This window comes from Melopsittacus undulatus, chromosome 6 (assembly GCF_012275295.1).
Source record: "Melopsittacus undulatus isolate bMelUnd1 chromosome 6, bMelUnd1.mat.Z, whole genome shotgun sequence".
NCBI lineage: Eukaryota > Metazoa > Chordata > Aves > Psittaciformes > Psittaculidae > Melopsittacus > Melopsittacus undulatus.
Window position 1 is genome coordinate 36,201,018 of NC_047532.1, and position 12,585 is coordinate 36,213,602.

The 12,585-nt window shown below is 47.0% G+C and overlaps 1 protein-coding gene across 1 annotated transcript; it reads left to right on the plus strand.

The window, feature by feature from the left end:
• The first annotated feature begins 6,448 nt into the window (after nt 1-6,448).
• Nucleotides 6,449-12,213, plus strand: P2RY1 (purinergic receptor P2Y1). The gene is made up of 2 exons (XM_034064125.1): nt 6,449-6,723; nt 7,347-12,213. Exon 2 carries the CDS (start codon nt 7,415-7,417, stop codon nt 8,504-8,506), a length of 1,092 nt encoding a protein of 363 aa, XP_033920016.1. The 5' UTR covers nt 6,449-6,723; nt 7,347-7,414; the 3' UTR covers nt 8,507-12,213.
• Nucleotides 12,214-12,585: the final 372 nt, after the last annotated feature.

The following is a 12,585-nucleotide window of genomic DNA, read 5'->3' on the forward strand; positions in this document are numbered from 1 at the left end:
GTGGTGCCATGCAGCTCCCCAAGTGTGGTCTCCCTCCCCTCCATACAACTCACAGACCTTGATGGGCTGGGAAAACCCACAGCCTTCCCCACTGGGGAAAAGAGATGGCTAAAAGCACCCAGCCAGCCCATTATGCAGGGTGCATGACTGGACACTTACTTGCAAGTTAGCTCCAGTGAAAATCAGTTAGGGCTCGAAACAGCATTAGGGTGGTACATGGCGCTGCTGTTTGGGGGCTTGGCCATGTGTGGAAATTCAGCTTTGCTGCGTGGGTCTGGGGTGCAGAGCCCTTTTGTGGGAGCAAAAGGAGCCACACGGGGCTGGAAGGGAGCACGAGGCACCTGCAGAGCTCTGCTGCCACCCCAGTGGCTTTCCTGGAACCAGGAATGCCTGTCCCTGTACCCCACTGAGACATGCTTATAGGATGCTTCAGTTACAGCACCTTAGAGGGAGTGCTGTTTTCATTTCTGTCCATGCATTAGGTAGCAAGTACTTAATTGAAATACTTAATTTTGTCTCCCTTGGTATGCAATCTTCACTGTTTCCTGCCTGTTTGTCTTCTTGGCCATTTGAGGAAACTGTGTAATGCGAGTATTAATGCACTATTAAACCTTCTCAGTAGAATTGTCTTTCTTGGCTGGTAGCTGAACAAAAGATCTTTTCTACTGAGAATAGTAATTTCAATTTAAAATGGCAATATAGGAAGGAGGCAAGATGCTCCCTGCTGTAATTAGAACAAGTTTTCCAGTATACTGTGTTATCTTTAGGCTCTGGAAGTGTAGTTGTTCTACTAGGATTAATAAGTCACTTCCATTAACTCTTATTTATTGCTGTGTGGTATCACAGGGGCATCACTGTGGCAGTGCTCATCAGAAACTATTTGCATACTCTGAAATACAGAAGGCACTCCAAAACAGCGTTACTCTTGTTGGTTTATAATATTAACAAAAGCAAAGAGGAAGAAGAAAAGATGTATAGTACTCATCCCCATGTGACTATGTGACAATCATATTGGATACTTACCAGGCCTTACAGACCAAGTACTCTGAATTCCATGCTAGGTGCTCACCACATTACCCACTATTGATTATAAATTTACAATATTTTGTATGCACAATACTTTGTCATTCCATCTTCCAAAGTTCACACCCTGCAGGGGCTCTGTCGCTCCTTGGGGCTTACGTTATGCTGTGTGCAGATCTATTTAATTAGCCCATGAACAGCTTTTGTTTTCAAGACAGCAAAATGTCAGCTCAGACATTAAAAATGCACACAGGCGCATGATCCTCTCTCACCGGGGTGGGGGAGAGAGCCTCTTCCTGTGCCTTAGCAGCAGGCATCAGAGGTATCTCCTTGAGGGATGTAGCACAGCAGGATTCTGTCACCCCCTAAATAGCAGGTTGATGGTCTCCAAGAACAGCGTAAGGACAGCAACTTCCACCCTGCAGGGACAGGAGGGCAAAGCAGTGATGAAGCAAAGACTTTGCTGGCAGAAGCACCCGCAGAGCTTTGGGCATGTATTCTGCTGTCAGTTTCTGTGAGCAGGCTGGGAATTCAGTTAAGACTTGCTTTCAACCTGCAGTGCATGTCATATCTGCAACAGGCATGTCTCATTGTTCTTATCAGCTCTTGAACTGACATTTCCCAGGTTTGTTTTCCGAGGAAAGGCAAACAGAGGCAGCAGAGGCTTGCAGAGGTGAGCAGGTCCCACGCTGTGCCAGGCTCGCTGCGGTGGAGCAGCATGCCAGAGCTGCTGCACTGGAGTAGAGGTCCCTGCTCCCCATGCTACCCACTGCCCCCCTTGCCCTCTTCCAGGTTCCAAGGACACAGGCACTCCCTGCTGCAGACAAGTGGCTCCCACAGTGGGATCCTGGGGGCTGGTGCAAAACTGCAGATCAGTAACCGACCCTGTCAGCCCTTGATAAGGGGAAAAGGGAATGCTGGGTCTCTCTCCTGGAAGGTTTTACACTTCCTCCTGGTTTTCTTTACTGTTACAGACATTTTTGTCTTGCACATCATTTCCTTGCCAGCCTTCCATCTCAGATGCTAAGGGTCACAAGTTCTTGAAGGAAGGTGACAGCAATTGCTCATTGCACAAAAGCCACTTTCTTCATTCCTGTGTGCTCACCCTCACATTTCCCGAAAAGATTTATGTACAAGTTCAGGACAAATCTGGGCATTTTCATCATGTGAAGCTGAAGCTGGAAAGGAACAAAAACTGGGGTAAAGAGCCATTGCTACCAGTCTATCTGCTATATATATTTAAGAATTTTTACACAGACATTGAGCTTTGGTATTTTTTTGTGCAAATAAGTGTTTTTTTGAATCCTTTCAACCAGAATTTCCTCAGTTCTCACCTATGTGCAGGTGGCCATTGGAAGTCCAGTTGAGGCACCTCTCCCAGCTTCGACAGTGTAGTATTTTAAATACTGCAGGCAGTAGTATTTTAAAATAAAATAAATTAGTATTTCAAGCTCACTGTGGAAAGTCTGCATGCTGCATAAGGGGTGTTGGGAAGAGATGCCATCTCCTGTGACAAATGAAAAGGGAAGATGCGGAACTGCAGAGACTGAAGGAAGAAAATATAGTGTGATAAATCATTATTTGACCTAACAAATTTCCTAATGAAAAGGGGAATGAAGCTCACCAGAAACCGACAGGTAGGTTACAAGCCAATTCAGGTGAAAAAAGAAACAGGCATTTTTGCAGCAGATGTCTTGCAGAGAGAGAGCAGCTCACCCTCCCAGTTTTGTGCTCACCCACCCCTTCCAGCAGCACTCCCGAGTGAGATGCAGAGCAGCTTATATACTATATATATGTATATTTACCCTCGCTATGTGTAGGCATTGTGATGATCATTTATGGAGCTCTTTCTATGAGCCCCTCAGTCTGCACCTGGTTTGGGCCCATTGTTCATACCAGGACACTTTGAAATATTGAAATCTGCATCCAAGTCTTCCTGATAATCAAACCCAACAGGTAGAAACAGCTGGATTTATGTCCAGCCCGCTCCCTTTGCACACCCACATGCTGCGATAGTTCAGCGCTAATTGGACTGACTGGGAATTTCCATTTGCTCTCGAGCATGCTTTCATTTCTCATTAGGGATACATCATCCATTTGAATTAAATCAGCTGTTAACAGAACAAAACATTCAGTTTAATGAAAATCACTGGTATAAAATCCCAGATTTTGCAGAAAGTGCATTAAGAGGCAAAGCTGGAAGGAATTCAGCTTCAGCTATACCAGACAGAAACCTATTCAGCTACAAGGCATATGCTAGAGCTATGGAGGAAAAGGTGCTAATGCAACATGCTTTATGGTTGTAGTCCAAAATAAGAACAGATCAGTAATACAAGCAGGAAGACACTAATCTGCTGGTTGTGTATGAAGGCATGTAACAGTATGGCTGCTGAAAAATATGCCTCGTTCCTTATTCATGTAAGCTCCTGGACCTTTCGTAGCTGAAGCACTGCAGTCAGAATGCGCAAACTGTTAAAACCAGTATGTGAGATTTCCATTTCGAGTACCGGCAGCCTCAGATGCAGGCTGCCGATGAAGCAGCAGGGATGTAGCTGCTCAAACAGCATGGGCGGCATGGGTCCAGCCACAGTGGGCAAGCAGTTTTCTTGGCAGGTCCAATGTGCTCTAAAGCAGGTGAGTAGCAAGGGTTGCTGTCCTTTGTGCGCTGCTGCTCTCCCTCAGCACACCTGGCTGACTCCAAGTTGTAAGAGGAGGGGAAATGTGGAGTAGGCAGAAACAACACATGAGGATTGTTAGGACAGGCAAGGGATGAGCAGTCATAGTAAGGGGAGTATAAAAAAGGAAAAAGAAAGCTTGGATGAAGCGAGGAATGTGAGGAAGGAGCAAAAAGCAGGCAGGAATGGCAGTGATTCAGAAAATGTGCATAGAAAAGAGAAATGGCTCTTTTCCCCTCTTGTGAGGCAAGGCAAGTGTGGTTCTGGAAAGATGCTGCTGTTTATAGTGTGTGGTAGCACCTAATCTGTTGTTGGAGGTCCTTTCCCAGAAGCAGCCAGGAGATGACGCATGAGTGTGTAACATCAGCAACTCTGGGGCAAGGAGGTAGCTTGATGCTTGTTGTCAATCTGAGCAACACTGTCACAAAGGTGTCTGCTCCTGATGCCCATCCTCCTGAAAAGTTATTGGAAAATGAGATGACACTCAGAATAAAGCTACAGGGATTAGTCAGGTATCTTGGAAAATCCTACCCTGGCAGAGAAGACTAAAAAAGTTTCTCAGACCAGATTGTAAATCTGAGCTTGGAGTCTTCGGTAGCAGATCAATAGTACTGCAGCTTGAAGGGTGTGAAGCATGGATTTGGTACAGATTCACTTCTGCCTTCAGGTATTTATACATTTGTGTTCATCCTTGAATATGTGCATTGGTCCTACAGGAATGTTATGTTAGATGTGGTGTCACCTCTTTACGCAGCCACAGCTTCCTACTGGATCAGGTGTTGTCTCTTGCATCCTGGAAGACGTCATGTCAGCATTAAGCCTGAGGTTGGTGTGAACGCTGCCATGGGTGCTTGGGCAAACCCAGCACACACAGCCACGTTCTCCTGCCTGCTCCAGCTCCCACTTGTGCTGCTAGCACCCACTCATGGCATAGCGGGGTCCCCATGACCCAACCTCATACCTGGCCTTGCTGGCTGCACCTCAGCCTGTCTCAGATCCTCAGAAACGCCTCCTTCCCTGGGCAGCTGTGGTCACCCTGAATTACTATTCTAACCTTTCATCTTCACAGTTTGGATTTATGGTGCTGCTTAGGTAACCAAGGAAAAACAGCTGTAGTTCATAGTGCATATTTACAGGTGCTATCTAGCACTGCTTTGGTATGACTCAAAATTTGCTCAAGACAGGGAATTCAAGGAAGTTGCCAAGAGAAGCTACATGTGAGCAATGGGACTGAGAAAACTACTAATGAAATAACAATTAGAAAGGGAAAGATAAACTAAAAGGCTTCTTGTATGCCAACAGCATTACTTTGTAATTTTTTATTATTATTTTTTACACAATGATCCAAGTCCTTTATTAAAATAAACTGGTTTGGACCATGCAGCTGATGCTCTGAGGAGCAAGATGGCTTTTTCAGAAACCAGCATGGTGGGCTTGATATTATTAAACTGCGTTCACTGTATGTCTGGTTTGTGGGTTGGGTGTTTTCTCTTGTGGTAATGCTGAGGCTAAGGATTAATTTTGGCTCACACTTTAAAATCCTAGAGGGCACCACAGAACAGTTTCGAAAACCGGGCTTCCTTTACAAAGATTTTACAGGTGTTGCTGTTCTTGTCTCATTTTTCACTTTCCTTTCTTTTTACATTAAACTTGCATTAAAAAAAATCTTCAAATGAGTAAATATGCAGTTAATGGGTGAGTACAGAAAGAAAAAACTAATATACAAGAAGAAAAAGTATTATATTTAAAAAAATTAAGCTGTTGCTTTAATGCAGTCCGTGTAAATTGTCCCAAAAGAGATGCCAGGCTGGCAACTCCATCTGCATCCACTTGCATATTCCTACAGGGGTACAATAAGCAGCTGATTTCCCAATTAAGCTTTCCCAGCAAAGTAGTTTTGTAATTTAGACAGACTCAAAAGTTTGAAAAATGAATACATATTCATGAAGTACTAATAATCCTCAGTCTAGAACACAGCTTTTAGCTGAAAGCAGATATGACTAGCTCATGTATCACTCACCACACAACTAAAATGTGAACAAGGAAGAAATGGCTGAAACCAGCAGATTGTGTTTTGCTACGACAATAAATAATAATCGTATTCTGACTCAAGTGCCAAATGTATAGAGCTTAATTAGAGGTCAGTAGAGCATATTTCTGCTCAGCTGTTCCATTCACAGCAATTAACATGTTCGTGTAGCTTAAACTGGGTTGCAGAACAGATTTCAAAGTGCTGAGTGAAAGCAGTATCAGGGAATGGTGTTCAGCCGCTCCCAGCAGCTCAGGAGCAGCACACCTGGCACCCGCCTGCGCCGCGCTGACGGCAGCCTCCACCGAAGGTGAGGGGCGCGGTGTCCTCACCTCCCTCACGCGGAGGGCCGGAAGGCTCCAGCCGCAGGGGCTGGGGATGCCGGGGCTGGGCCGGCACCGCGCCAGCCGGGCCGCCTGCCCCTGGCCTCGCCGGCGGCACCACGCCCGCCGCGCGGGCCCGCCCGCGTGCTGCGCCACCGCCTCCGCAGCTCTGCCGGCGTCCGCGTCCGTCCGAGCCGCGCGTCCCGGGTACGGCCCGAGCGGGTGGCACCGGCCCCGGCCCCGCCCTGCGCTCCACCGGCAGCCCCCGGCCCGGCAGCCATGTGCCGCGGGCGGGGAGCGGCGAGCACCGCCCGCCTGCGAGGGCGGTGCGCGGGGCGGGCGGTGCGCCCCTGGGCCGAGCCGGCGCCTCGTCCCGCCCGCCCGCAATACGACCGGGGCCGGCGCGCTGCCTCCCTCCGCAGAGGGGCTGCGATCGTGCTCTCCGCGGTGGCGGCGGCGACGCTATGGAGGGGTGCCCCGCGCCCGAGGCGCCGTAGAGCCGCTGACCCCCGGCCGCACTGCCCTGCCCTGCCCTGCCCTGCCCTGCCCTGCCCGGCGATGGGAGCCGGCTCGGCCAGGGCAGCTGCGGGCGGGACACCGCCCCCCGCCGGGCGGACGCTGCCGGCGGCGAGGAGAGGCGAGCGGGCGGCGAGGAGGGCGCCATGGGAGGCAGGTGCGGGCGGCCCCAGCGCTCCCCGGAGCTGGGCTGGGGCGCGGCGGCGGGGAGCGGGGCCGGGCGGGCTGAAGTGAGCCGGGGGGAGAGGGGCGGAAGCGAGGGCAGCGGGACCGGGCGCGCTGAGGTGACTTGGGGGAGCCGGGCGCGCCGAGGGGAGAGGGAGGAGCTGCGGCAGGCGGGCGGCGGCGGCGGGCTGAGGGACGGGGTCGGCCGCCGCGGAGGCGGGCGGGGTGACTGTGCTCACCTCAGGAGCGCGGGCGGAGCGGCTGTCCCCGACCCGCCCCGCTACCGCTGCTCCGTCGCGACGCTCGCCCTTTGCCTTTCCCCGCTCCCGCCGGCGCGTCCCGTGGCCGGGGCAGCACGCTGTCATGTCGCTCCCGCCCCTCCTGCCCCGTCGAGGTGCGGGGCCGCGAGAGGGTCTGGCTGGCGCAGGGCAGCGACCCGCCGAGCTGTCCCGTGCTTCCTGCGTGCGGCGGGTCCCGGTACTGCGGGGGCAACGGTCCTCGCCCCACGCAGGCCGACCTGTGCCGGGGGAACACGCTCAGCCGAGCACAGCCTCTTGGAAATGCAGGGCAGGTTTTGCCTTCCAGTTAGGCTTTCCTTGCTTTTTTCTCTTTCAGCTGCATTACTGTTCCTGTAGAGATTTTGTTGCTTCACCTCAGACCTATGTGACTCAGGCGGAAGGATCATGACAGAAGTCCTCTTCTCTGCTGCTTTGAATGGAACTGAACCCAACCTGTTATCCAGCAGTGGCTGGTCTGCAGGAAATGCCACCACCAAGTGTTCCCTTACCAAAACCGGCTTCCAGTTCTATTACCTGCCCACTGTCTACATTCTGGTCTTCATCACTGGTTTTTTGGGCAACAGCGTGGCCATCTGGATGTTTGTCTTCCACATGAGGCCTTGGAGCGGCATATCAGTTTACATGTTCAACTTGGCACTAGCCGATTTCTTGTATGTCTTGACTCTGCCTGCGCTCATCTTTTACTACTTCAATAAAACAGACTGGATCTTCGGAGATATTATGTGCAAGCTGCAGAGGTTCATCTTCCACGTGAACCTGTACGGCAGCATTTTGTTTCTGACTTGCATAAGTGTGCACAGATACACAGGAGTGGTGCACCCCTTGAAGTCACTGGGGAGGCTGAAGAAGAAGAATGCAGTGTATATCAGTGCCCTGGTCTGGGTCATTGTGGTGGCTGTGATTTCTCCAATACTATTCTACTCGGGAACGGGGATAAGGAAAAATAAAACCACGACGTGCTATGACACAACAGCTGATGATTTCCTGAGAAGTTACTTCATTTACAGCATGTGCACCACGGTGTTTATGTTCTGCATCCCATTCATACTGATTCTTGGTTGCTATGGGCTCATTGTGAAAGCTCTAATTTACAAAGATTTGGACAATTCTCCTCTCAGGAGAAAGTCAATTTACCTGGTTATTATTGTGTTGACAGTCTTTGCTGTGTCTTACCTTCCTTTCCATGTGATGAAGACCTTAAATCTAAGAGCCAGGGTGGATTTTCAAACACCACAAATGTGTGCCTTCAACGACAAGGTTTATGCCACCTACCAGGTGACGAGGGGTCTGGCCAGCCTCAACAGCTGCGTCGACCCTATTCTTTACTTTCTGGCAGGCGATACCTTTCGAAGGCGGCTTTCCAGGGCAACCAGGAAATCATCCAGAAGAAGTGAGCACAATGTGCAGTCGAAGAGCGAGGAAATGACTCTCAATATTTTATCAGAGTATAAACAGAACGGAGATACCAGTTTGTGAACAAATGTGAAAGATTTGGGAAGTTTGAAAAAATCCTCCGCTTTGAGACACCGTAGTGCTACAAATGTGTGAGGAAAATCTTACCAGTCTCTCAAAGTTGTTTTAGGTAAAGCCTCATTATTTGGTCTTAGAAAAAGCTTAACAAAACCAGTGGAGGAATTTCAGTGGAAAATAACCTGTCAAAATTCTGCTTTTCCCTCTCCTTACAATATTCTCATTTCTTTCTGACTTGTGTCAGATAAAGTAAAATGAAGTAAATCCCCTACAGGAAGAAAGCAATCCAAGTGCTTCTGTTTTAATGACTTAGTGTCCCACGTTTAAAAAATGTTCTCAATCAGCCTCTCTAGAAATGGGAAATAAAGATATGAACGAGCAGTATCTTCTGTTCTGAGGCTCAGTCCACATACCTAGCCTTCTGCTCACTTGCCATTGTAAACAAGTATTTAAATCAAAGTCACAATGCAGTTATCTCACCTTTATAGTTTTATTATTTCTTCATCCAGTGTTGGTAATTATTTGGTAGTTTGGTGGCATTTATGATTCAGTCTCCTTTGAGTGCTGGTGTTTTACAAAAAGTAGGCTTACTGATGTGTGCATGATTATGCTTTCAGATTGCAATGTTTGTTCATGAAAAATCTGGACCACCCTTAAAGGCAAATTGGCTTCCAGGTGAACTGACACCTTGGCCACTGGCAGACAGATAAGCAGGTCTCGCTAGGAGCTGGTGCAGGCAGGCGCCTGCTTCGCACGTGCGCATAGTGGTGTGTTTCATGAACAGATGTCAGTGTGCAAATGCGTGGGGGGGTGATTTGGTTCTGAGCAGCTGATAGTCTGATCCTGCCTTCCATGCTGAGGAAAACCAGCGTGTTGTCAGCGGGGGAGCCACAGGACAGGGCTGAGCATGGACTGGGCTCACCTGGGGAGTGCGTGGCGAGCTCTGCGGAGCTGGGGCGAGCTGCCCTTCCCACAGGCTGACCAAGAGCTCGCTACAATGCAAGTGCCTGACTGCTGGTGTTGGGAGCCTTGCTGGAGGTCTTTACGGGTAAAATGTGAGAAATGTGTGTACTGAAAATAACTGTACCTTCGGAGCAGTAAAACTGCAGTCGCTTGAGTTACCTGCGTTTTCATTTGTAAAAGAGTATTTCTGTTCCTGGCAGTCTTTAGAGATAACGTAAGAGTTGTTTCCCAAGAAAATAGTTATTAAAATGGATAATATAAATGGATTATATTATACATATATATATATAAAATAGTTGTGAATTAGTTTTTTTGTACTGTGACAAATAAATCACTGTATTAACAAGATGTTGCAATGGACTACAGACTAAGTCTGGCCCTTCATTGTATATCTTCTCCAAATGTGGAATAGGTCATCCAAAATTAGCCAAACTGCAATATTGTGTAACACAAGAGCTAGTAATCAGAGCACAGACGTTGAAATTTTATATGGGCAGTTTTACTCATTTCTCGTATTTCTAAGAAATGTATTTGAAAATACTGTGTGCAGCATGCTCTGAATTATAAATTTAGTGTACGAAATTTAAGTTCTGTGTAATCCTAAGAGTGATTTTAACAGGTCTTTGTTTCTCCAGTCTTCATAGTAAGAGTAAAATATTTACATTTTACTTACTTATTTCCAGTGATTGGTAACAAACAAGAATAGCTCTAGTTGTTTTCTTGACAACATTGTAAAGCAGCTTCTGTTCACATGTACAGCTTCTTAATCTGCAAACTCCCTATTTATTGAACTTATTTATTAGAAAGCTGAATGTAAAGTATGTAAAGTGTGGTTCTCAGTGTCCATATGCAGAATTGGGCATTAATGGCAAATTTAACAGCATGGTTCAATCACTGTAAAACTGTGTCTTCTAACAGAACATCTTGATAATAAACTCAATTCCACCCTGACTATTCACTGTTGATACGTAACCTAGTGATAAATTAAACTACTGATTTATAGCCTAGAGATAAATTAAAGTTCTTAGGAAGCATAGCTTCTAAAAGCAGTGTTAAGCTCTCATTTAGCCCCATAAGATGAAAAATGTAGAGGTAGTGAAGACATTCCAGCCAAGGGTCAATTGCTAATTAATCCCTACTGACAAAAGACTGTGGAACAGCACAGCCTATTTATATCACCGGAGAATGAGCCTGATTCACAATAAATGACTTCTCCTATTATGTGATTATTTGAGACTTCATTCAACTGAGGCATGTCTTGTTTGGAATGGCAGATGAATTAAATGGAGAGCTAGCATAAAAATAGGATATTCTCTGAATCTGCCTCTGTAGGTTTAAAATCATCTTCATTTCCTGGCATTTCGTGGTCTATTCCTCATTTTTCTTTCACTTAGAAAATAAAATGTTCCACTAATACATGTCTGAAAAAAGATCTTGAACAGCCACAGCAGAATGTGAAGCCGCACGCCCAGGTTGGTCCTTATGGAGTTACTTACAGTTGTTTTGCAATATGTCTCTCTAATATGGCAAAGTTGGCTCACTATTACAGTGTGTATGAAATCCAACAGTGTTCTACAGGAACACCTGCAGCAGGCTGGGTGTGATGCAGGAGAGACCCACGGCTGGATGGATGCCCTGCCAGGGTGACCCACCTTCTGGACAGCGCTGCTTTTGTATTGTCTTTCCCACTGTCTTCTGGGTCTTGGACACCTGCAGTGTCTTTCCCCTTTCCTCATGAACCTGTTGAAAGCTCTGTGTTTTGCTTTGCCCCACTGAAGAGGACTGTCCAGTTGGCCAGTTGATTGCTGAGGTCTGTTCTGACACTTCATTTAATGAAGATCGCTCTGACTGGTGATCAGGCAGCTGCAGTCAGCATCGTCACCTCACAGAGAAGCATATGGGAGCCTCCCGACAAACACTGAGAAGGATCATTAAGCACATTTTCCTCAGTTTGTTTTCCATCTTTCGGATCCCATGACCTGCAGAGCCATCACCTCAGACTGCATCCTGCCCCCATGCAACTCTTTGCTGTACATATACTGAGATATCACAGCCTCCTCCGAATCAAGCTGGAACTTGAAGCTGAGCCTCAAAATCTCATGTAAAGCTCCTGCTCTTTTTTTTTGAGCATTGCTGTGTTAGACATGGAGTAGTCAGAACCACTGCAAAGTCACATTAAATCCGTACCTCCTTCTATGTGACTGCTTTTTACCTGCAACATGACAGAATGGTGTCTGTTGCACATGACCTGGATGAACCCAAGCAACTCCTGTCCAGGCAGTGTGATGGCTGGAGATGGCAGGAGGGCTACCTCCTGGAGAACTTGCAAGGCTGTTGTTAAATATTTGCCTTTTGGCACTTACCCTTACTGTATATTTGTGGAAGACACAAATATACAGTCCACCAACTTTAAAGGCCCAAGGTGATCCCTGTGTTTATCTATAATCCTCTGTAATGGGCATAGTCAGAGAACCCTTTCCTAAGCCACTTGTCTGGAGTTTCCTTTTGGTCTATCCAGTATGCAAAGGGAATGCAATCTCAGCTACAGCCTTTGGGCTGTTAGTTAATAATCAGTGATGACACAGGTGTTTTGTTTACTTGGAATGAGATTCAGCTCATTGTCTCACTACAGGAAGACCACCTGAAGTTCCATGTTCACTTGTATTAGCTTTCGACTAGCAAATGAGATTAAACCTATGGTTTAGTGGTTCTGATTTTAACCTATTTTTTCTCTGTGTAGATTTGGGAATCTTTTAATAACTACAAATCCTTCACTGAACACACCAGAATGTTTGAAGTAAATAGTTATTTAGAGCTTAAGTTTTGCCAAAGCGTTTTACAATGATCCAGCCAAAACAAATCATTATTCATTAGCTATATTTTGCTTTTTCTGGCTCATAGGGTTAATCTTTTTCTCATTTATGCCCATTAACTCTTGCATATAGTAATTTTTAACTCAAAATAAGTATGAAACCTACACATGAGCTTCTGTCGGTTCATTTTCATAACACAGCACCATGGATTTTGTACTTTAATCCAGCTTATATGACACCAAGTTAATGAATTAAGGAGCAGATACGGGGAATCAGAAGTATTTTGCCTGGCCCTGCTTTCAGCAGAAG

What these genes read in the sequence shown, in the direction of transcription:
- P2RY1 (XM_034064125.1), top strand. Translation starts at nt 7,415, where the DNA reads ATGACAGAAGTCCTCTTCTCTGCTGCTTTGAATGGAACTGAACCCAAC.